Raw genomic sequence first — 21,603 nt, forward strand, 5'->3', positions numbered from 1 at the left:
TAAATAAATTTTTCACGTCAACCCCCGCTAATAATGTGCGTGAGGTTTAAAATACAAAAAGTCACTGTAAGTACCTTTCTTTAAGCTGCTCTGCAGGCCAAAAAAAAAAAGTTAAGCCAAGTTCACCTTTGTAATAAAATGTACCTTGCAGTCAAGGGGCCTCGGTAGTTTTAAGCACACTGCAGCTTTCAAAATCGGTGGTTCGATTAACCATACTTGTAGCTCATTGGCAACTTCCCCGCATAGCCTTGTCAAAAACTTCTATTGTAAGAGATCAGCCCTGTCCTACCTAGGATCTGGGATGCACTGTACGCTGGGCTCATCCAAACATCGTAGGAATGAGTGCTCTCCCCCATTTAAAGATTGCGCATGTACAGTGCCCTCTCTTCCCCCATTGCAGTAGTCTGTGGTGACAGGGGTAGAGACATACGGCCTTCCTAACAGGGCTCCCACTGTCTTTAAACAAAAGATTATCCCTTTCTGTCTGTACAAATCTACCCCCCCCCATATAATGTCCCAAGTCCATGTCCAAAAGCAGTACAAAATCTCAACCAACAGCCCCAATCACCTCCCAGTACAGATCTTCTCCCACAGCCCTGAATCCCCCCTCTTCCCAGGCCACCCCCTCTGTACAGACCTCCTTTTTAGGCTAGCCCTTCAGTACAGACGACCCCCCCCCCCCAGTACAGACATTCCCCAGTACAGACCCCTCCAGTCCAGCCTTTTAGTAAAGACCCCCAGTACAAATCTCCCCCTACTCAGTACAGACCCCCCTCTCATCCCAACCCCTCAATACAGACCCCACTCCCAGCATAATCCTTCAGTGCAGACCCAATCGGTACAGACACTCCCTAACTGCAAACCAGCCCTCCCAGTCTAACCTTCCAGTACAAATCCCCCTCAGTACAGACACCCCTTAATCCAGACACCCCCCCCCCCCCTTCAGTATAGATGTCCCCCCCCCAGTACAGACTCATAGTGCAGATCTTAATGAACAGTGGCAGCTCAGAGTGAGGAAGTTCTTCCTTTTGGCTGTGTCATGTGACGGAAGCTAAAGAGGGACCTTCTGTTGGCTCTGAACCATTGTTGTCAGACAGGCCGAAGCAATGCTGCAATGTTTATAATACTAGTACTATATAGCCATTTCTGCATGTCTGGCAGCAACACAAAAAAATGAACATGCGCTGGCTGTTACCCCCCAGAGTGGCGGTGCCTGGTATGGACTGCTACCCCCTAAATAACCCACTGCCTGGGCCCTATCAGTTCAGCAGCAGGGGCCAGGGATAGAGAGGGGACTATTTACAAATTTTGGGGGTCAAATGGAGTAATCTCCTGTAATGGAGTGCTGCAGCTCCTGACAATTAAAGTTCCAGTTTACACCAATGGATTAATACAGAAGAGGCCTGAATTTAATTTCTTGAGCTATGGCATTGAGGATTACTCCGCCTGCTCCAGAAAATAAGTAAATAGTCACCTCTCTGCTCCTGGTACCTGCTGCTGAACTGATGGCGCCCTGGGTAAACTGATGGCCCCGCCCTTTTATTTAGTCGCTGGTAGCCACGGCCCATGGGATTACTAAGCATACTTTTTGGAAGATAGTTACGAGTCCCCTCTCTGCCCCAGGGCCCCTGCTAAACTAATGGGGCCCAGGACCCGTACTGGAGGGCCAGCTCTACTCCCCTATCAGCAGCCCTGGATGTTTACCTACAGGTAAGCCTATAATAAGGCTTACCTGTAGGTAAAATGAATATCTCCTAAACCTGCAAGGTTTAGGAGATATTCACCCTTCATGCAGCCGCTGGCGTCAGCGGCGCATGCGCACTGAAGGTCCGGCGGCTCCTGCCAGGACTCCTGTGTGCATGCATTCTAAGGTAAGTATTTCATAATGTGCTAGTATGCGATGCATACTAGCACATTGTGCTACTGTCTTGCAGTTTTTTTTTTTTTGGGGGGGGGGGTTTCGGCAGTTTACTACCTCTTTAAATACCTATTAATCCTGCCAGTGCAGCACCTTCCTCCTATAGGGTGACAACACTCTTTCACCTGCACTAAATTCCTTGCAGCATTGTCACTCTATGCAGTGGTGTTCCAACCTATGCTAAGGGTAGAGGCTTTCAATGTTATTGCTGCTGATACCTGTCTTCCTCCCTTCTAATGAGAGCAAGACACATATCTGCCAAGAGACTGACAGCCCCTGTGATTAAGTTACAGGGGCACCAAAAGAGTATTACATTTATCCTGGGGAAAGGTAGGCAAAAAAATACAGATCTTGCAGCTGAAGTGGGAGGGGCACGGACAAATGAATAATTTGGCCATAGAGAGACTTTAACTTTCTTCGTAAAAACATGGCTTCATCCAATGATGCCCTGTTCACGTTTTCCTTTATGATCTCAAGAAAATGTCATACCTCCCAACTGTCATGGATTTGGCGAGTCTGCCCTGCAACAAGAGAGAAATACAGAGGTCCCATTAGGGGTCTCAAACTGGCGGCCCTCCAGCTGTTGCAAATCTCCAAGTCCCATCATGCCTCTGCCTGTGGGAATCATGCTTGTAACTGTCAATCTTGCAATGTTTCATGGGACTTGTAGTTTCACAACAGCTGGAGGGCCGCCAGTTTGAGACCCTGGCATTAGAGGCAGGATAATCCCACTATTTCCCTATCTAGTCCTGCTAGCTGTCTCTGCAACGAGACTCTAGCTCCTGAATTCTGCTCACCATGTGGACTCATCTTTGCCTCCCGCTGACTAGTGATGTGCTCGGGCGTGTTCGGATCGAACCCACCAGGAAGCCGTCACTGCACACTGCCAGTCATAGGCAAGTGAGGCATTTCCTGAGCGGCAGCTGCACATACACACGCTGCCTATGATTGGCGGTGTGCAGTGATGGCTTCCTGGCGGGTTCGATCCGAACACGCCCGAGCCCATTCTTACTGCTGACCAGTAATATAAGGGGCACTATGACATTCACTGCTGACCTCTGCACTCTGGACAGTGAAAGACAGTGAGTGAGCTTTGTCAGTCTATGACAAAATGTTACTGCCAGGATCACAAGGTAAAAATAAAGGAAAAAAGCCTAAAAAAACAAACAAATGTAGCTGCCACAGCTAAGGATTGGTAAGCTGCAGTACATTTTTGCTCTTGGGTTTAGATATATTATGATAAAAACTGTATAATTGGATTGTAAAAAACATATTCAATAGGCAAAGTGCAATTGCCATAACTCATGAAAACCAGTGAAATTATTCTTCCATTGACCTGGCTGCATTAAAATCTTGTTTCTTTCTGCTGGTTACTGTACTTTATCATTGCTACTTCCTTTTGCTTTATAAATAAGATCCACTGGCTGCTGCATATCAAGAAAGGCTTTTGCTTGACTGTTTAGTAAAGGACCCTTTCACATGCACGCCTATGCAGTAAGGTGTGTTTTTGATGTGTGTCACTTCATGCATTTAAATGCTTTTTGTGCTTTTTAAAGTGTATCTTAACCTCAGAATAAAAAAGGCAAGATATTACAACTTAGTTTTTGTTTGGAACCATTTTTTTAACTTGGTTATCCTGTCAGTAACACACTTCCTGTTCTAGGGTGACTACTCTCACTTAGTGTACTGTATCTACACATTTTCACACTACTCTGTTTTCTAATTTGGATTACAAGCAATCCCCTCTCCCCACCTTTATAATATAGGGGTGTGGTGTTCTGTAGTTCACAGTTGTAGCCTGTTCAGGGAGATAAGACTGCATAAGATAACATGATACAGGACAGTGTTGGATTTCTGGCATGATGAACAGGTATTAATTTGAAATTATTAAACACTTTTTTCAAAGTTTTTTTTTTTTTTTTTTTTTTTTTTTTTTTTTTTTAAGGAGACCAAAGGGAAGCAGAAAGGATTCTTTAATTGTTAGGGTTTAAAGCAGGGGTCCTCAAACTTTTTTAAACAGGGGGCCAGTTCACGGTCCCTCAGACTGTTGGGGGGCCAGACTATAGTTTAAAAAATATGAACGAATTCCTATGCACACATCTTATTTGTAGTGCAAAAAAAAGGAAAAAAATACAATATTTAAAATAAAAAACAATTTTAATCAACATAAACTTATTAGTATTTCACAGAATCCCCTCATCACAGAGCCCTCCCCATCACAAATCTCCCCCCCACCACAGACTCATCTCCATCACAAACCCCCCCATCACAGACTTCTCTCCACCACAGAGCCCCCCATCATAGACTCCTCTCCATCACAAAGCCCTCCACCACAGGACCCCCTCAAAACAGATCCCCCAACACAAACTCCCCCCTATTCACAAAGCCCATCACAAAGCCCCCATAACAGATCCCCCCAATCATAGAGCCCCCATCAGATGCCCTCCATAACAGATCCCCCATCAGACTCCCCCCATCACAGACCCCCCAACACAAAGCCCCCCATCACAGACTTCCCCCATCACAGACTTCCCCCATCACAGACGCCCCCATAACAGATCCCCATCATAGATCCCCCCATCACAAAGCCCCCCCATAACAGATCCCCCCAATCACAGAGCCCCCCCATCATGGATGCTCCCATTACAGACCCCCCATCACTGACTCCCCCACCACCACAAAAGCCCCCCCATAACAGATCCCCACATCACAGAGCCCTCCAGTGGTATTACACTGCCCCTTCTATAACATCATAGCACCCCCCCTCCCCTCTCCTACCTTAAGCACACAATACGTGAAGCATGGCAGGTAATGCGGGACTTTTCAAGTGAAAGGCAGGTGATTGATTGCTGGGACCACCCTACTGCTTAGTAACCAATCACTCGCTTCTTAACTCAAAAGGTCCCGCCCTTTGTCCGGACCTGTCATGTCTCTCATCTTGTGTGAATAAGGTAGCAGAAGGGAGGGGGGAGTGCTGTGATGTTAAAGGGGCAGTTTGCGGGCTAGGTAAATCATCCTGGTGGGCCATATCCGGCCCACGGACCATAGTTTTTGGACCCCTGGTGTAGCAAATTAAAAAGAAATATATAGCATATATCGTTGCTACACAAGCCATATTGTAATATGTAAAAATGTGATGTAAAAATTACCTTTCCATTTCAATCTGCAGTGCTGTCTTCATCTGTAAAATTCAATGCAATATGGCAACATGGAGGCGTTCTGTACACTATTAGTGTTAGAACTACTCCAGAAATATCATCTCTTGCTTGTGTGGTTGGCTTACTGATTTTCCCAGAAGTCTGCACTAATATACAAGTACAAATTTTAGGCATCCGCTGCAACAAAAAAAATTCATTTTTGGTGAGAAACTTCTAAAAGGATACAGGCGCTACAACTTTCCCCATTAGCACACTGCAAATGCATCAGCTGATTGATAAAGAAAGTCACCTCCATTCAGATTCACTGCATGACGACAAACAGGTTTTCTTCTGAGCAGAACTAAGTTGGCTACCATGGGCAATGCAGTGTACATTTTAGGCATGTTACAGTGCCTTAAAAAGTATTCATACAATGAATGAAATTTTCCACATTTTGTCATGTTACAACCAAAAATGTAAATGTATTTTATTGGGATGTTATGTGATAGAGCAACACAAAGTGGCACAGAATTGTGAAGTGGAAGGAAAATGATAAAAGATTTTTCACTTTTCAGATATTTGTAAAAAATTGTGAAAACCATATATCATTTTCCTTCCAATTAAACAATTATGTGCCACTTTGTGTTGGTCTATCACTTAAAATCCCAATAAAATACATTTACCTTTTTGGTTGTAACATGACAAAATGTGGAACATTTCCAGGGGTATGAATACTTTTTCAAGGCACTCTATTTACATCAGGCAAGAAATGTCAGCTTTGGTCCAGGAATCAGAATAGATCTAGTGCATTTTTTTTGTTCTTTGGTATATGTAAGTTTTATATGGTGTTCATGGACTTTGTGGCATAACTTTCTCTATTTTTTTTCTCCTGCTTCCCAGCCCGTTTCATGGGCTAGAACTTTTTCTACATTCTCAGGTAATTTGCATTCAGTGCAGTTTCACTATCTAAATGCTTTGCTATCACTTGGAAATCTGTAATTTCATTTTTCCTTTCTGCCATATCTATAAACATGCCCTTTGAGCTTCTGACTGCATTTTAAATACAGACACAAAATGTTCCATCATCCTTTAATAATGTATATTACCCTGATTTTCAAATAATGTAAGACTCCCAGCTTCAAATGTTGGGTAGGATGTAGGCCGCGACTCCCAAAAGGTAGGCTTACACATTTTATGTAATCAGTAGGGGGTATCATTGAGCGCCACGAATGATAAAATGCTGGTGCAGCATTTCACTGATTTTCATGCTGTGCAGAGAGCCAGATAAATGATGACGGGATTGAAGCTGATTTATATGAGAGCCAGAGGGAACTTTCCCTGTAAGTAATGTTTGAAAAGAATACACATTAAAATGGCAAACTACAAGTGGATAAAATGTGTTGATTCAAAAATTAAAGAAGCAATTAGCCAATGTGTAAGTAATATTCAGTAGATATGTAAATGCTTTTGTTGAAGCATCCATCAAGTAGAATAGAAGTACAGGATATATTTCACACTGTCAAATATAAAAGGACACACAGGCTACATTTTAGCACCATCATCCATTTCACTTTCAACAATTTTTTTATTAGAAAGATTTTTTGTATGGTTACAGAGCGTCACATATTGATCTTAAACAAACAAGATATTTGGGAGGCACACCCTAAAAGATGCATTAAAGCTGGTGCAGCCATAAGACCATACAGCAGAGCAAAATATTACAGCGCACACATGCAAAAAAGACATTTACCTCCAGCAGGGCTAATTTAAAACACCTAGACAATTTAAAAATATTGTTATCAAAAAATATGGGGCTTTGGTCACACCATATTGCTATATGGTGCTAAGCCCACTTACTGCGTCAAAGTACCCCATGATTAGTGGGTCCTACACTATCCATGGTTTGGGAGATCCTGCTTCTCTGAACCATGAGAGCTACACTCTTCTATACGGGAGAACTTTGAGGTCTCCACCCATGACACAAGTGGACACTAATGAGAACACTCCTCACCCAAAGGGATTTGGTCAGAAATATTGATCTTATTCAACGTTTGATAGGTTTACAATGAATTAAGAATGTTTGTAGAGTACCACTTACTCATCTTTACTTGAAATGTTTTTCACGCTAATGTAACTGGTAGGTACCACCTTCAATTTTGATTGAGGCACTAACTGAGGTAGTGGTATTCTAAACTTAGATATACTAAATTTGGGAAAGGTTTACAATTGCATGTTGAAGGTGGAGGAGTGACTGAAGCAGAAACTGCAGCATGTTGTTAAATCTAAACGTTAAAAAAAAAAAAAAATAGGCACTTTTTGTTGTTGTTTTGGATTAGTGTAGCGTTAAAACCCATTGGGTTATATTGATGGTTTTTCCACTGGAGTGACTCACCTGCTCTATTTGTCCTGAACAGCCATTTTCATCCCACTTCCTCTACAGGACAGGAAGTTGGGCTCAGGTGCCAAAAAAGTGACAGGGATTTAATCCATTCCCTAATCTGTACAAAACAAAAATGTTTTGTCTTTAGCGAAACTTTAAAGTGGAGCTATAGGCAAAATAAAAATAACATACTATGATGTAGTTTGTTATAGTCATTAAAGTGGTTGGAAAGGCACAACGATTTTTACCTTCGTGCATTCTATGCATGAAGTTAAAAAACCTGTGTGCAGCAGCCCCCCTAATACTTACCTGAGCCCATTCTCGATCCAGCGATGTCCACGAGAGCCTTGCCTTCCCGGGGACTCGCACTCCTGAGTGCTGCCAATCACAACCAGTGAGGCAATCAGGAGATGAGGGGGGGGGGCGAACCGCGGCTCTGTGTGTGAATAAACACACAGAGCAGCAGCTCAGCTCAGGAGCCCCCAAAGCAAGCTGCCTGCTGTGGGGGTACCTGACAGGAGGAAGGAGCCAGGAGCACCGGCGTGTCACCAACAATGGTGACAAATTACACCTTCAAAAAACTTACCAGGCCTCTTACTAAATACCTTGGACTGTCTACTTTCCAAAAAGGGGTCATTTGGAGGGTATTTGTACTGTCCGGGCACTTTAGGGCCTGAAGAAATGAGATCTGTATATACAATATATTTGCAATCTTTTTTTTTTTTTTACAGAAACTAACCAAAAATGTTGGAAAAGAACAAGTTTTTCTATTTTTTTTTTTCGTTTATATTGCAAAAAAAAACAAAAAAAAAACAGTAGTGATTAAATTCCACCAAAAGAAAGCTCTATTTGTGTAAAAAAAATTATATAAATTCCATTTGTGTACAGTGTTGCATGACCACACAATTGCCAGTTAAAGTAGCATAGTGCTGAATAGCAAAAAATGCCCTGGTCATGAAAGGGGTAGACTCATTTGGAGGTCAAGTGGTTACATTTTTGTTTGCAGTGTTTTTCTTTTCCACAAGTGATATTTTTGCTCACTTGTACATCCTGGCACTATCCTCCAAATGTTATGAGATGATTTTGAACTAAAGCTTTAGGTTTAGCATTTAAAGTGGTTGTAACTTGTAACACCACTTTTTTTATTACTAGAATCCCCTGTGTTAGATTAAGGTATATGCTTTATAAAAAAATATGCTGCTTTACCGCTTATTTCAGAGCGCCACTTGGTGCAGACTTGACTGCCCGCCATTCTCTTCCCCCAATCTGAGAACTACAGTGGGAGGGGCTGAGAATCCACTGCTGACGTCAGCCGGGAGGAGAGGAAGAGAGTGGTGGGTGGTCACGTGAGCGGCACTCTGAAATAAGGTATAAAGCTGCATATCTTTAATAAAGCACATGGGGGCACGTAACTTAATCTAACACAGGGGATTCTAGGAATAAAACAAAGTTATTTTAGCAGTATTTTGTATTATAGCAGCAGGAGGAGAGGGGCAGGGAGCAGATCAGCACAAAGACTAGCTGACAGGCAGGGAGGGAGGGCGAGAGACAGCGAGCTGATGGAGGCACGTAAACTAACCACATTATCATGGATCAGCGGCTATGATAAACGTGGTCAGTTTACAGAGGGGAGGGCAGAACCAGGCAGAGGATCAACCAGGTATTTTAGAAAGGGACAAATTATACAGCACAAGCGCTGTGCTGTTGTTCATGCTTTAAAGCAGGGGGTCTCCAAACTTTCTAAACAAACGGCCGGTTTACTGTCCTTCAAACTTTAGGGGGGGCCAGAGTGGCAAGTGGAAGTAGAATGTGCCTCAACGTCAGTGGGAGTAAAAAAAAATTACATAGTGCCTGTAGTCAGTAAAAGGAGGAATAGTACCCCATCATTGGTTTTAGTGGGAGAAATGGTTCCTCATTGCTGGTGTCAGTGGGACGAATAGTGTCCCATCACTGGTGTCAGTGGGAGGAAAAATGCCCATTTGTTTCAGTAAGAGGAATGGTTTTCCACTGTTGGCGTCAGTGAGAAGAATGGTCTTGTCTATATTCCCATCGCACACATTCCTGGATTACAGGCTCATCGGTAGCGGGAGCTGTAGTAATTACCAGTTGGACACTGGATATATCACAGATCAGTACACATATCACATGCCTGACGAAGGGGTCCTACGCAACTCCAAAAACGCTGCACTAATTCTTTTGTGATGTGATCTTTCTGCAATAAAAGTTTTGGACTGCAGTTGAAGATCCATGGTGTGCTGGCGAATATGTGTACTGAACAGTAAGAGGAATGGTTCCCCACTGTTGGTGTCAGTGGAAGGAATAGTGCTCTGAGGGCCAGATAAAGGCAAGCAAGGGGCCGCATTCAGTCCACAGGCCACAGTTTGGAGACTGCTGTTAAAGAAACAGGATCTTTTTTTTTTTTTTTAAGGGTTACAACTGCTTAACCACTTCCGGACCGCCGCACGCCGATATACGTCCTTACTTTTAAGTGGTATATCGTTGTTATGGCAGCAGCTAGCTGACATAACCCCGGTATCTTCTTGTTTGGCCGATGGTTCGCTTCAAGATAAAAGTGGTCTCTGTGGCGGATTCACCGCATGATCACTTATCTGCGGCGGGAGAGGGTCCCCCCTCCCGCTGTGCTCTGGTGCCCTCCGCTGCTTACCAGAGCCATCGGCAGCAGTGGAGGCAATCGAATCTTCACCCTTGCTAGGCATGGAGACGAGTGAGGGGAAGATGGCCCCCACCTGTCTCCATAACATTGCAGGGCGAAGGGGCGGAGCCAGCGAGCGGCATGTGAGGAGCTTGAGAACGGAGCTCCGTCAGCAGACAGCAGATCCTGCAGTAATCCTGGGCAAAAGACACCCAATTTCCTCTCAGGAGTGTGGGGGATGAGTTCAGGGACATCCCAGGAGCCTCCGAGGATGGTGAAGTACGGCCCTCCCTGGCCGAAATTGACCGGAGAGCGGCTGGCGAAATATGCCTGGGGCTCTCAAAATGGCACCGGCACACAGGAGGAGGAGGACGAATGGCCGCCGCTCCACAGGCCTGAGGACCCTCCGCAGCAGGCGTCTCCTCAGCAGGACAGGGTGAGTCCTAAACCCCAGCGGGCTGATGTGCTGAGGAGGGGGAGATCCTTAGACAGGCTGAGAGACTCCGGGGCCAGTGCTGACAGAACTGTGGAGGGTGGAGAGGAGCCATCCCTAGCACAGATTATGGCTGCCATACAGGAATGTCAGAGCAAGTTAATAAACCACTTTGAGGAGCTGAAGGTGGGATTCTCCTTCATGAAGCATGACATGCAAAAACTAAGAGAGAAGGCACAGATCGCAGATCGCTGCCTTACTTCCTTGGAAGATGTAGTCAGACCCTTGGATACTGCAGCACAGGTGGCTAAGAAGACATTGTCTGAACATACATTAAAGATGGCTGACATGGAAGATCGTATGAGAAGGAATAATATCAGGCTGGTGGGGTTCCTGGAAGGGGTGGAAGGGAGGCATCCTGAAGAGTTCCTTGAGAAGTGGTTGCTGGAACATATGCCTCCTAACACGTTTACAAGTATGTTTGCCATTGAAAGGGCACACCGCATTCCAGGACGGGCACCTCCGAAGGGAACCCCCCCTAGATCAATGATTGCAAAGGTACTGCACTTCCGCGATTGGGAAAATATTCTAAAGGGAGCCCGGACGGGACCTGATTTAATGATCGACAGATGCCGTATATCAATATATCCTGATTTTTCTGCAGCTACCCAGAAGCAGAGGGCCTCTTTTCAACCTGTAAAGAAGAGATTGAGAGACCTTAGCCTGATCTATAGCATGCTCTACCCTGCCAAGTTGAGGGTGGTGGATAATGGGAAAGCATATTTCTTTAATAACCCTACTGAGGCCTCGGAGTGGTTGGATACACGTGGTCGCCAACGAAATAGAGTTTCTCCCAGCCAGTCATGAGTGCGTGCTATGGAGACACCACAAAATCGGGGGGCTCACAGAAGAAATGTCAGCAGAACTTTTGATGTAGTTTTTTTTTTTTTTTGTTTGCTTGTTTCCTTTGAGGACCAATCTTCAAGGATGTTCTGGTTTCTCCTACAAACCGTTTTGCATACATGTCTGGAGGGGTGCGACGTGCATTTACAGTAGTTTGAGATGTTTTTTTGTTCCCTGCCTTATTTTCTCAGCGATGGCATTTAGAGTTGTGCTTGATAATGCACAGTTCTGGAAGATGCACTTACATTGGCACGGATATACCAGTTTGATGATCCTCCCATGGGACACACAACTTGGGGAACCGAACGATTTTTTGTTTCATTTTCTACCATTATCTCTTACTATTATTATTTTTTTTTTGCTGATATTGAGACTGTTAGCATGTATTGCTGGCAATTGACAAAGTCTGCAAGATGCTCTAGGTCCAGCAATTTACCTACTATTGGACTCTTTCTATTGTTTATACCTTCTTTGTCCAATAACAGGTGAACAGTTGTTGAATATACGGTAAGAGACGGCCGCCCTTTTGGCGACTGGTCTCATATGATAGTTTTTGAGTCGCATCTCTGTTACCTACTCAAATTCAGGTTATGGGAATTAAGTGCCTGGCAAGTTGGGGCTGGGTGTGGGGAGGGGGGTGGGGGAAGTTGGGATGTTCTTCAGGGCAAGGGTTTTATGTTAGTGTATGGACGGGATTGTCTTTATTCAGTGTTTCTATATTAGGTATTGCCCAAGGCATAAAGTGTTATGGTATGTGCATGGGGGGAGGAGCCTGGAGACCCAACTTTATAGATGACCATACCCAACGGTGGAGGGAACACCTCCACTTGACTCTTTTCTTTTCTTTTACATACCTGTCATGGAGGTAAATTTGAAGGTTATGGCCTGGAATGTCAGAGGCCTAAACGCTAAGTTTAAACGCTCTTTGGTGTTCGAGTATATCAAAAAATACAAACCTCACCTGATACTCCTCCAAGAGACTCATCTACAGGGCTCCAGGCTTCTTTCCCTAAAACGAGCTCACATTGCTGGGGCTTATCATTCCAGCTATTCCTCGTATGCGAGGGGAGTCTCTACTTTGGTCACCAAGGCCATGCCCATATCCATTCAAACGGTACGAACTGACATTAAAGGGCGGTATGTTATACTTGTTTTGAAGGTAATGAATAAGACATTAACATTTGTGAATCTGTATGTTCCTCCTCCCCTTGTGCTAACTCATTTGGATGATATGATGAAGGATACATATGAGGTAGCGGAGTGGAGGATTTTCATATTGGGTGATTTCAATTCTGTCTCTGACTCAGTTCTGGATAGGTTGGGGGGGACAGTTGGCGCTCCTGCCCCCCTGGCGGGATGGATGTCTGCTCATGGTTTCAGAGACGTCTGGCGTTTTCATCATCCTGATATTAGGGAATACTCCTGCTATTCGGAAACGCACAAGACGCTCTCCAGAATAGACACTATCCTAACTGAGGGGGAGGGAATGACATTAGTTAAGAAGGTGTTCTACCTACCCAGAGCTTTATCTGATCACTCCTCTATGCTGCTGGAGCTTAATCTGGGACCGAAGCCTGGGTTGCGGCTCTGGCGGATGGAGGCTAGCTGGCTTCAGGAAGAATATGTTACAATTAAGTGCACAGAGGCTATCAAACACTACTGGGTTAACAATGCCGGTTCTGGGTCCTTTCTGCTTCAATGGGAAGCCTTTAAAGCCACGTTGAGGGGGGTGTTCATAGCGGAAGTAAAGGGATTCAAGAAACAGTTAGCTTCCACATTGCAACATAAGGAAACAGAAGTCTCTGGCGGAGGCAGAATATGTTAGGGATCCCACTGAGGAGAGGCTGCTGACATTGCGGATGGCAACAAGGGAGTACAAGACAGCACTAACATACCATACCACGAAGCCTGGCCTGGCCCAGCGCAGGCGTCTGTTTGAATTTGGCAACAAGAATGGCAGATTGCTGGCATACTTGGCGAGGCCGGAATACGTTCCGGTCCATATCAAATCAGTTTTTGACAACCGTAAGCTGGAAGTCTGTGACTCGGCGGATATCTTGAATACTTATATAATTCTTTATAAAAGAGAACAAAAAAGTCTTGTGCTCCTCTGGGGTCAGAAGAAGTGGAAACATATATAGAGGACATTGATCTCCCTAGATTGTCGGAGGATGACAGCACCGCTTTGTCGGCTGGCATTACGGTAGAGGAGGCGATTGCTTCCTTCCCACCTAGAAAATCCCCTGGATTAGATGGTCTTCCATCAGAGTGGTATTGCACCTTTCGCTATGGATTAGCTCCCCGTTTGCTTAGAGTGTTCAAGTCGGCCAGGGCGGACGGTGGGTTGCCCCCTTCTATGAGGGAAGCTTTGGTGGTTCTGATACCTAAGGGGGAAGGATCCTCGGGAGTGTGACTCTTACCGTCCGATTTCGCTGATGAATGTTGATACATAAATATTGGCCAAAATAATTGCAGGTAGGCTGCAGGCAGTCATCCCTAAACTGGTAGATGCAGAACAAACAGGATTTATCCAAGGTAGGTGCACTCAAATGAATATTAGGAGGCTGTTTCTGAATCTTCAGACTGTTCATGACAACTCCGGGACTAGGGTGGTGGCGTCTTTGGATACAAAGGAGGCCTTCGACTCGGTAGAGTGGCCGTATTTGTTTCAGTTGTTGAAGTCCTATGGCTTTGGCCCGGTATTCATTTCCTGGGTACGGTTGCTGTATACGGATCCACTGATCAGAATAAGGGTCAATGGCATTATATCGGATCCCTTTCCTATATTTCGGGGCACCAGGCAGGGGTGTCCACTTTCACCCCTCCTGTTTGCCCTCGCTATAGAGCCTTTAGCGGTCCAATTGAGATCCAGTTCACAGTTGACTGGTTTGAAGATAGGGGAATTTGAGGAGCGAGTGTCACTCTATGCAGATGACATGTTGCTCTATCTGCAGGATCCTGGACCCTCGCTCCTGGAGGCTTTCCGACTGATACAGAAGTTTGGAGATTACTCTGGATTCCGTATAAACTGGAAAAAATCCTCCCTTTTCCCTATTGATGGGGGGGGGGGGGGGGGGTGAGTGTCCCACCGGGGTGCCCCATTCCACTGTCTACATCTTTTAGATATTTGGGGATTGAGATTCAACTTCCCATTTCTAAGTTCCTGGAGACCAATTTGTCGCCGATTGTGGGAAGTTTCGGGAGAAGGTTCAAAGGTGGCAGAATTTGCCGATTACCTTGATGGGACGGATAAATCTGTTTAAGATGATTTTCCTGCCCAAGTTTCTCTATATCCTCTCAAACTCCCCAGTTTTTGTGACATTACAGGTCTTTAGGAATATTGACTCCATTATTGTAGGTTTCTTGTGGGGATCTAAAGCACCCAGGGTCTCTTTAACGATTTTGAAACTACCAGTTACATTGGGAGGGCTGGCCCTTCCGGATTTGCGTTCCTATTTTTTGGCCTCACAGCTCTCTTTTTTGCACTGGCGGCTGTCTCCACAGACACCCAATGCCACTACCTTTTTGGAGGCTGCAATTGCCACTTCACAGGAGACCCTTTAGAATATGTTATACAGGAGGGGGATTCCGGGGAAAAAGGTGGGTTCGGTAATGGCCTTACCTGGGAAGGTTTTTCACCTGTGTTCTCAACGACGGGGGGATGACCCCTTGTGGTTATCTCCTAACAGCCCTTTATGGTACAACCGCTCATTGGGGGAGTTTATGAAACTTTAGGATGGTCCAATGACATGGGCAAAATATGGCATTAAATATTTACATCAAATTTGCAGGGATGGCCGTTTGTGTACTTTTGCCCAGTTGCGTGAACAATTTGAAGTGCCAAGGTCTTGGCTCTTCCGATATGCACAACTGAGGCATGCATTATACACTCAGTTTGGGGGGTCAGAGATTCGGGTACAGAACACAGACCTAGAAAGGGTTCTGATTGACCCGGATGCGTCTAAGAGGATCTCCAGATATTACGGGGCGGTGGGCCTGGGGCAGGTGACCTTGACCTCTAGAGCCAGGGAGAGATGGGAGATGATTGTCCCGGAGTTGTCGGAGGAACTGTGGCAGGAGGTATTGGACACATTCTTGGTGTCTGTTATCTCCTCTACGGATAGAATGATTCAGTATCGATATTTACACCAACAGTATTATACACCGACCAGATTACATCGAATGCATAGGAAGGATTCTCCTACTTGCCATAAATGTGGGAAAGAGGAGGGCAATTTTGCACATATGGTGTGGGAATGTATAAAGGTGAGACCGCTATGGTCTCAGGTCACTGAATTTATATCGGATAAGTTTGCTCTACCAAATATTTGCTCTCCTATGCGGTGTTTGCTAGGGATTTTTGATCAAGAGGAGTTAAATGCCCACGCTAAATTGTTCCTGAGGATCCTGTACTTTGGTGTAAAAAAGCTCATAGCACAGAGATGGATACATGAGGAACAATTGACGCTGGTGATGTGGATTAAAATAATAAATGCAGATTTGATGATGTATAAAATGACCTATGAGTCTAGAGGGGCTACCAAGAAGTTTAGGAAGGTTTGGTTCCGGTGGATAGACTCTGAGAATAATCTGGATGGGGAAGGGCCCTAGTCTGTTGCACGAGTGGGTTTTAGAAATAAAACTGTGGCGAACTGGATATTGATTGCTCTGCTTCTCTTCTTCTAGATGGGCCAGGTATGAACGTTTTGTGACTGGGCAGTAGTACTGAAATGTTGACATCCCAGGGGGAGAGGGTGGGAGGGGAGGGGGTTTACTGTTCTTTAAAAAAAATGCACGTGTATGTTAACATGGGACAGAATCGGTGTTGGGAATGTTATATTCTAATTTGTACTATGATTGCTATGTTTATGGAACTTTGTATGTTGATGGAACATATGTAATATGGTGTGGTATGTATACTTTTGTTGTGCATAATAAAAAAACATTGCAGGGCGGAAGCGACGTCAAAACGTCACTTCCGCCCATAGCTCTTAAAGATCCATTTTTTAATTTTTTTTTTTTTTTTTTTTTTAATGACAAAATTTTTTATTTTTATTTTTTTATTGCATTTTAGTGTAAATATGAGATCTGAGGTCTTTTTGACCACAGATCTCATATTTAAGAGGTCCTGTCATGCTTTTTTTCTATTACAAGGGATGCTTACATTCTTTGTAATAGGCATAAAAGTGACACAATTTTTTTTTTTTTTTTTTAAACAGTGTAAAAATAAAAGATAAAATAAATAAGAAATAAAAATTGCCCCGTTCCGCCAAGCTCACGCGCAGAAGCGAACACATACACGAGTAGCGCCCGCATATGAAAACAGTGTTCAAACCACACATGTGAGGTATTGCCACGATCGGTAAAGCAAGAGCAATAATTCTAGCCCTAGACCTCCTCTAACTCAAAACGTGCAACCTGTAGAATTTTTTTAAACGTCGCCATTCCACGAACGGGTGCAATTTTGAAGCGTGACATGTTGGCTATCAATTTCATCGGCGTAACATTATCTTTCACAGTATAAAAAATCAGGCTAACTTAACTGTTATCTTATTTTTTAATTCAAACATGTGTATTTTTTCCAAAAAAGTGTGCTTGTAAGACCACTGCGCAAATATGGTGTGATAGAAAGTATTGCAACGACCGCCATTTTATTCTCTAGGGTGTTAGAAAAAAAAAGTATAATGTTTGGGGGTTCCAAGTAATTTTCTAGCAAAAAAAAAAAACCCTGTTTTTAACTTGTAAACAACACATCTCAAAAAAGAGGCTCGGTCCTTAAGTGGTTAAATATCTTGTGAATACTTAAAGGGCAGCATTTGCCTGAAGCAGTTTGTGTGCCTATCCCCTTCAACTAAGCTGTCTCTCTGCAGCTGAACAAATAAATAAAAAAATATCAACTCTGTTATAGGGAATCCATCCATAGATTGTGCCACCATCATTTTAGATTGGCTGTAACTATTGGTCAGTATTGTGATTCTCATATATTTCACCATTGGGGTTCCGAAGAAATATGATAAGCATGTACATTTATCCTATGAGCAATCACATACACTACTACATTACCAATCTTGGCTTTTACAATCTCAAATGTTTTTTCAGCTGCATTGGTTACATTATGTGTACATTTATAATTTTAGAATGAGGCTCCAATTTTAATATCTCAGAATACTCACTTTAAGGCCAGTGGAAAAGTCTACTATACACTTACAGAGAGATTCTGTATTGGAAGATGGGTGCATATAAGTATACCTAGAAGAATGGGCACTTTATGGCCTTTGTCTGCTTTATAAATTACTTTTGATTTCTTACATTTGCCCAGTGCACCTTTCTTCAGCATCTCTGCCAAATTAGTAACATTAGATTCACTTTGCTCTTTTTATTTTGCCTCTAGCCCTAAATTGTTTATTTAACTAAATACTGTATAGATTAATGGCTTATTGCTCTTTTTTTTAAATTTATTTATGCATTCTGATTGTCCCATCCTTTTTTAATTTGTGGTTATTTTTTTTTTATTTTTCTTACCTTGTTTCTGTGTGCATTTTATTTTGAAGTATAACATTGTTTTCTTCCTGTCTTTTTTCAGTGTTTTTGAAACTGGGGTGAACTGGGGACGTGTTCTAGCACTCCTTGGCTTTGGATATCGATTAGCTGTCCATGTGTGGGAAAATGGACGGCATAGATTTCTAAGAACGATTGCTCAGTGGCTTGCTAGATACCTGGTGGAAAGTAGAATTGTGCGCTGGATTGTAGGACAAGGCGGCTGGGTAAGTAAACAGAAAAAATATATTTTAGACAGTATGTGCATTGCATCATTCAGTTTATACAGTTATTCCAAAAATTGAAGTGAAAAACTCTAAAATGGGTTTATTGTAGATAACAAAAATGTAGTTTTTCTGTGCAGACTGCTCTTCTAGATATCTGGAAATCCGGATGCTGCCCAGGTGGAGTTGGCCAGTTATACTGCCTGAGGTCATCGGCATATATTAGTTATGAAACTGGAAGGTGGCAAAGATGACCTAAATCAAAATGTAGCTAAGGCTTTACATCTATTATTACATAGCTGCAATACATTGATACAACAGAAAGATATGTAAAGTAACTGAAATATAAATAGTATCTCCTGCCTAGAGTTTAAAATTTATGCTTGTCATATCCCAACATCCTCTTCGCAGTCATGATGAATTGGCAAGGGAGAGGGCTATGGGACTTCAGTCCCCAGTAGACATCAATGGCGATTGCCTGTTTGCCGCTGCTCTGCAGCAAAGTAGACATTACCGAAGGGCTATTCATTTGCTCCTCTAATCCACCCCCACCCTGTGCCCATGGCAGCTGCTCATCCTGCTCCCCTTCCCTTGTCCCAGCCTTGGATATTCCATTTCTATAAATACATCAGACAAGTTGATCTAAAGGAACTTTACTAATAAAGAAAAGTGCTCCTGCACAAAGAAAAGGACAAAGCTCCTGCACAGAGGCAAGGTTTCAAACTGGATTACTGCACAGATCTGGAGTAAATACACAAAGCACACTAAGATTACACATTACACACAGTAAGAATACACATGCCTCTGCAAGACAATAATTGCTTATCCCATAGTTCAGTTATGTGCTGAGTATTGCCAGTTACTACTTGTAAGAACCACTGCCTATCCCTGAAACTTTTTCTCATAGTCAAGATATGCATGATTTTTTTAAAATTATATATGCATGTAGACCCACAGTTTCTTCTCAACAAAAAGATACATTGCAACTAAATAGATTTACTTGGGGACAGGGCCTGCCATCAGGGGGGACAGCTGATAGAAATGTAGGGGGGCCAGGTGTCCCGAGGGGCCTGGTAGGGCCAGGAGATGGCAGGAGTGGGTGAAGGAAAAGCCATGTTGTGTACTACAGAAATGAACTCGGCAGCTTCTGCTGCTCTGTGTCATTGAGCTCACAGATCAAGCTCATTACTGCCCCCTCTGGCTGCTATCTGCATGTTCACCCCTCATGTGTGTTGCCTTGTACTGTGATCGGCTGCAGCTCCTCTGTGTCGCAACAACATGTGTCAGCTTTGTGGAAACAAGAGCTGGGACTAGGTAGGAAGACCACCTTTACATGTAGGGGCTGTGATAAAAAGGGAGGGGGGTTGTTCGTGTACAGGGGGGGGCCAGAGCTCTGTGTGTTTACAGATGTGTGTATGTGGGGGTGGCTGACAAACAGTATCTCACAAAAGTGCGTACACCCCTCACATTTTTTGTAAATATTTTATTATATGTTTTAATGTGCTTACAGTTGTCCCAAGGAGGGGGGAGGGGGGGGGTGCATTCTGAGCTGTTAAAATTAGTGGGTGGCTGTAAAGCCACTCAGATCACTTTTACTGAAAAGCAGCTGCAGCCATGATTCTGCTATAACCACTTGCTGCTGAGGCCATGTATACAGTATCTCACAAAAGTGTGTACACCCCTCACGTTTTTGTAAATATTTTATTATATCTTTTCATGTGACAACACTGAAGAAATGACACTTTGCTACAATGTAAAGTAGTGAGTGTACAGCTTGTATAACATATGGAGTGAGACAAATTTGGAGACTGGATTGGGCTGTCTCTTTGCTGGATTGAGCTGTCTTTGTGCGGATTCGGTTGGATCGCCCCGTGGGCAGGCCCTGGAGAATGTTGGTGGTCGGGCTTGGGTGGGGGCGGCAGGTCTAAAGCTGTGTAAGAGGCCTAAAAAAAGTTCTGAAGGCTGCCCTGCTTGGGGATAGTAAATTATAAACATGTATTTGTCGTCTGATCCTGTTAAAAATTCAGGAAACAAAATTGATGGTCAACAAGACAACCACATGAGTGAAATACATCTCAATCTAGGTATGTTCATCTGGATGGGTGACAGTATTATTTCTGTGTGATGATTGAGATGGTTGTTAGCTAGCAGTGAAGAGGCAACATTTAACGGGCGGGTCAGAAAACCTGTCCCAATTTCTGTTGCCTCCTCTTGATAAAAGAAGCACTTTGCTTCCTTACAAAATGCCCCCCTCTCCTTCATATTGACATAAACATAAACACTCATCCATGCTGAGCATTCTTGTTCATTGAGTGCCCTTGCTCAATACACAATTTCTGATCATCTTTTTTCCTTTTAAAATGTGTATAAAATAGCATGTTTCTTATATTTATTACGTGAATATGAAGGTTAAATAGTCTGTTTTTATGAGCAACACTGCATTTAATATGTCATTTTTTTATTTTTTCAAATGCTTTAATTAGATTAATATGTATATTACCTCATTTTTGATCTAAGTTTTTCTTTTTCAGACTGCTGTACTTAAACTGACAAATAACAGTATTCGATATGTACTGATGGCGTTGGGTGTTGTTCTTATCCTTCAATTTGTGATTAAACGTTTGGGCTCAGGATCCTGAAATTGGGAGTATATTTCCATCGCTGAAGAGTGATCTGTGAATGAATTCTGCAGACGCAATCTGGTTCCTAAAGAGCCTGTCTCAAAGGTTTTGACCTACTATATAATCGGAAAACACCTTCTATTTTATACCTGGGGATATTGTGGATGTCAAATCTTCACCCACAACAAAGTCTTGAGTAGTAACATTTACTTAACTGATGCCTGTTTCCGTTTTAGCCTCAGGGAAAATATTTTTACGGGACATACTAGATCTCTTGAAAGGAGATCTGTTTAGTGCAATTATCATTAATAAATGTCCCTTTTTTTTATACCTTTTTGTGTTCCCTGTTTAAAATATTTATTACCTAAACACTATCATTACAGCCAGCAAGCACGCAAAAACTGACCACATACATTATATTCATGCTTTGATACGTTTGACTTCATCTTTCAGACATTTGGCTTCCCTGCCAAACTTTTGGATAATGTAGTAAAAGTGAGGGAACAACAGAAATAATTTGTTCATCTACGACCTTGCTGTCGTTGGCAATTTTCTTGTTGGGACGGGGGTTCCGCCTTGGTTACCCAGAAGAGAATAAAGAACCAGCATACTGTATATCAGGAGAGAGAAAAAACATGTGAGGTGGTTTGAATCAGAAAAAGCTCAGGGGTGAAGGTAACAGCTGGGCCTCTCTTAGCAATGTCCTGGGAGTTTTCCAGTCAGGCTTCATGAGGTACGTAAATGGTCGACAGCTATAGCAAGGGCATTATTCATATCTAGTCAAAGCTGCATCGCTT

At 43.3% G+C, this 21,603-nt stretch overlaps 1 protein-coding gene across 2 annotated transcripts in view; it reads left to right on the forward strand.

The window, feature by feature from the left end:
- The window catches only part of BAK1 (BCL2 antagonist/killer 1), a 79,095-nt gene extending 57,961 nt beyond the window's left edge, over positions 1 to 21,134 (forward strand). For both annotated transcript variants that reach the window (XM_073616050.1, XM_073616051.1), the window contains 2 exons: positions 18,008 to 18,188; positions 20,717 to 21,134. In XM_073616050.1, the coding sequence (XP_073472151.1) occupies positions 18,008 to 18,188; positions 20,717 to 20,824 (289 nt within the window). In that variant the 3' untranslated portion in view covers positions 20,825 to 21,134. The remainder of the gene's footprint in view (positions 1 to 18,007; positions 18,189 to 20,716) is intronic.
- Positions 21,135 to 21,603: the final 469 nt, after the last annotated feature.

The sequence above is a fragment of the Aquarana catesbeiana genome, linkage group LG02, assembly GCF_042186555.1.
Source record: "Aquarana catesbeiana isolate 2022-GZ linkage group LG02, ASM4218655v1, whole genome shotgun sequence".
Classification (NCBI taxonomy): Eukaryota; Metazoa; Chordata; class Amphibia; order Anura; family Ranidae; genus Aquarana; species Aquarana catesbeiana.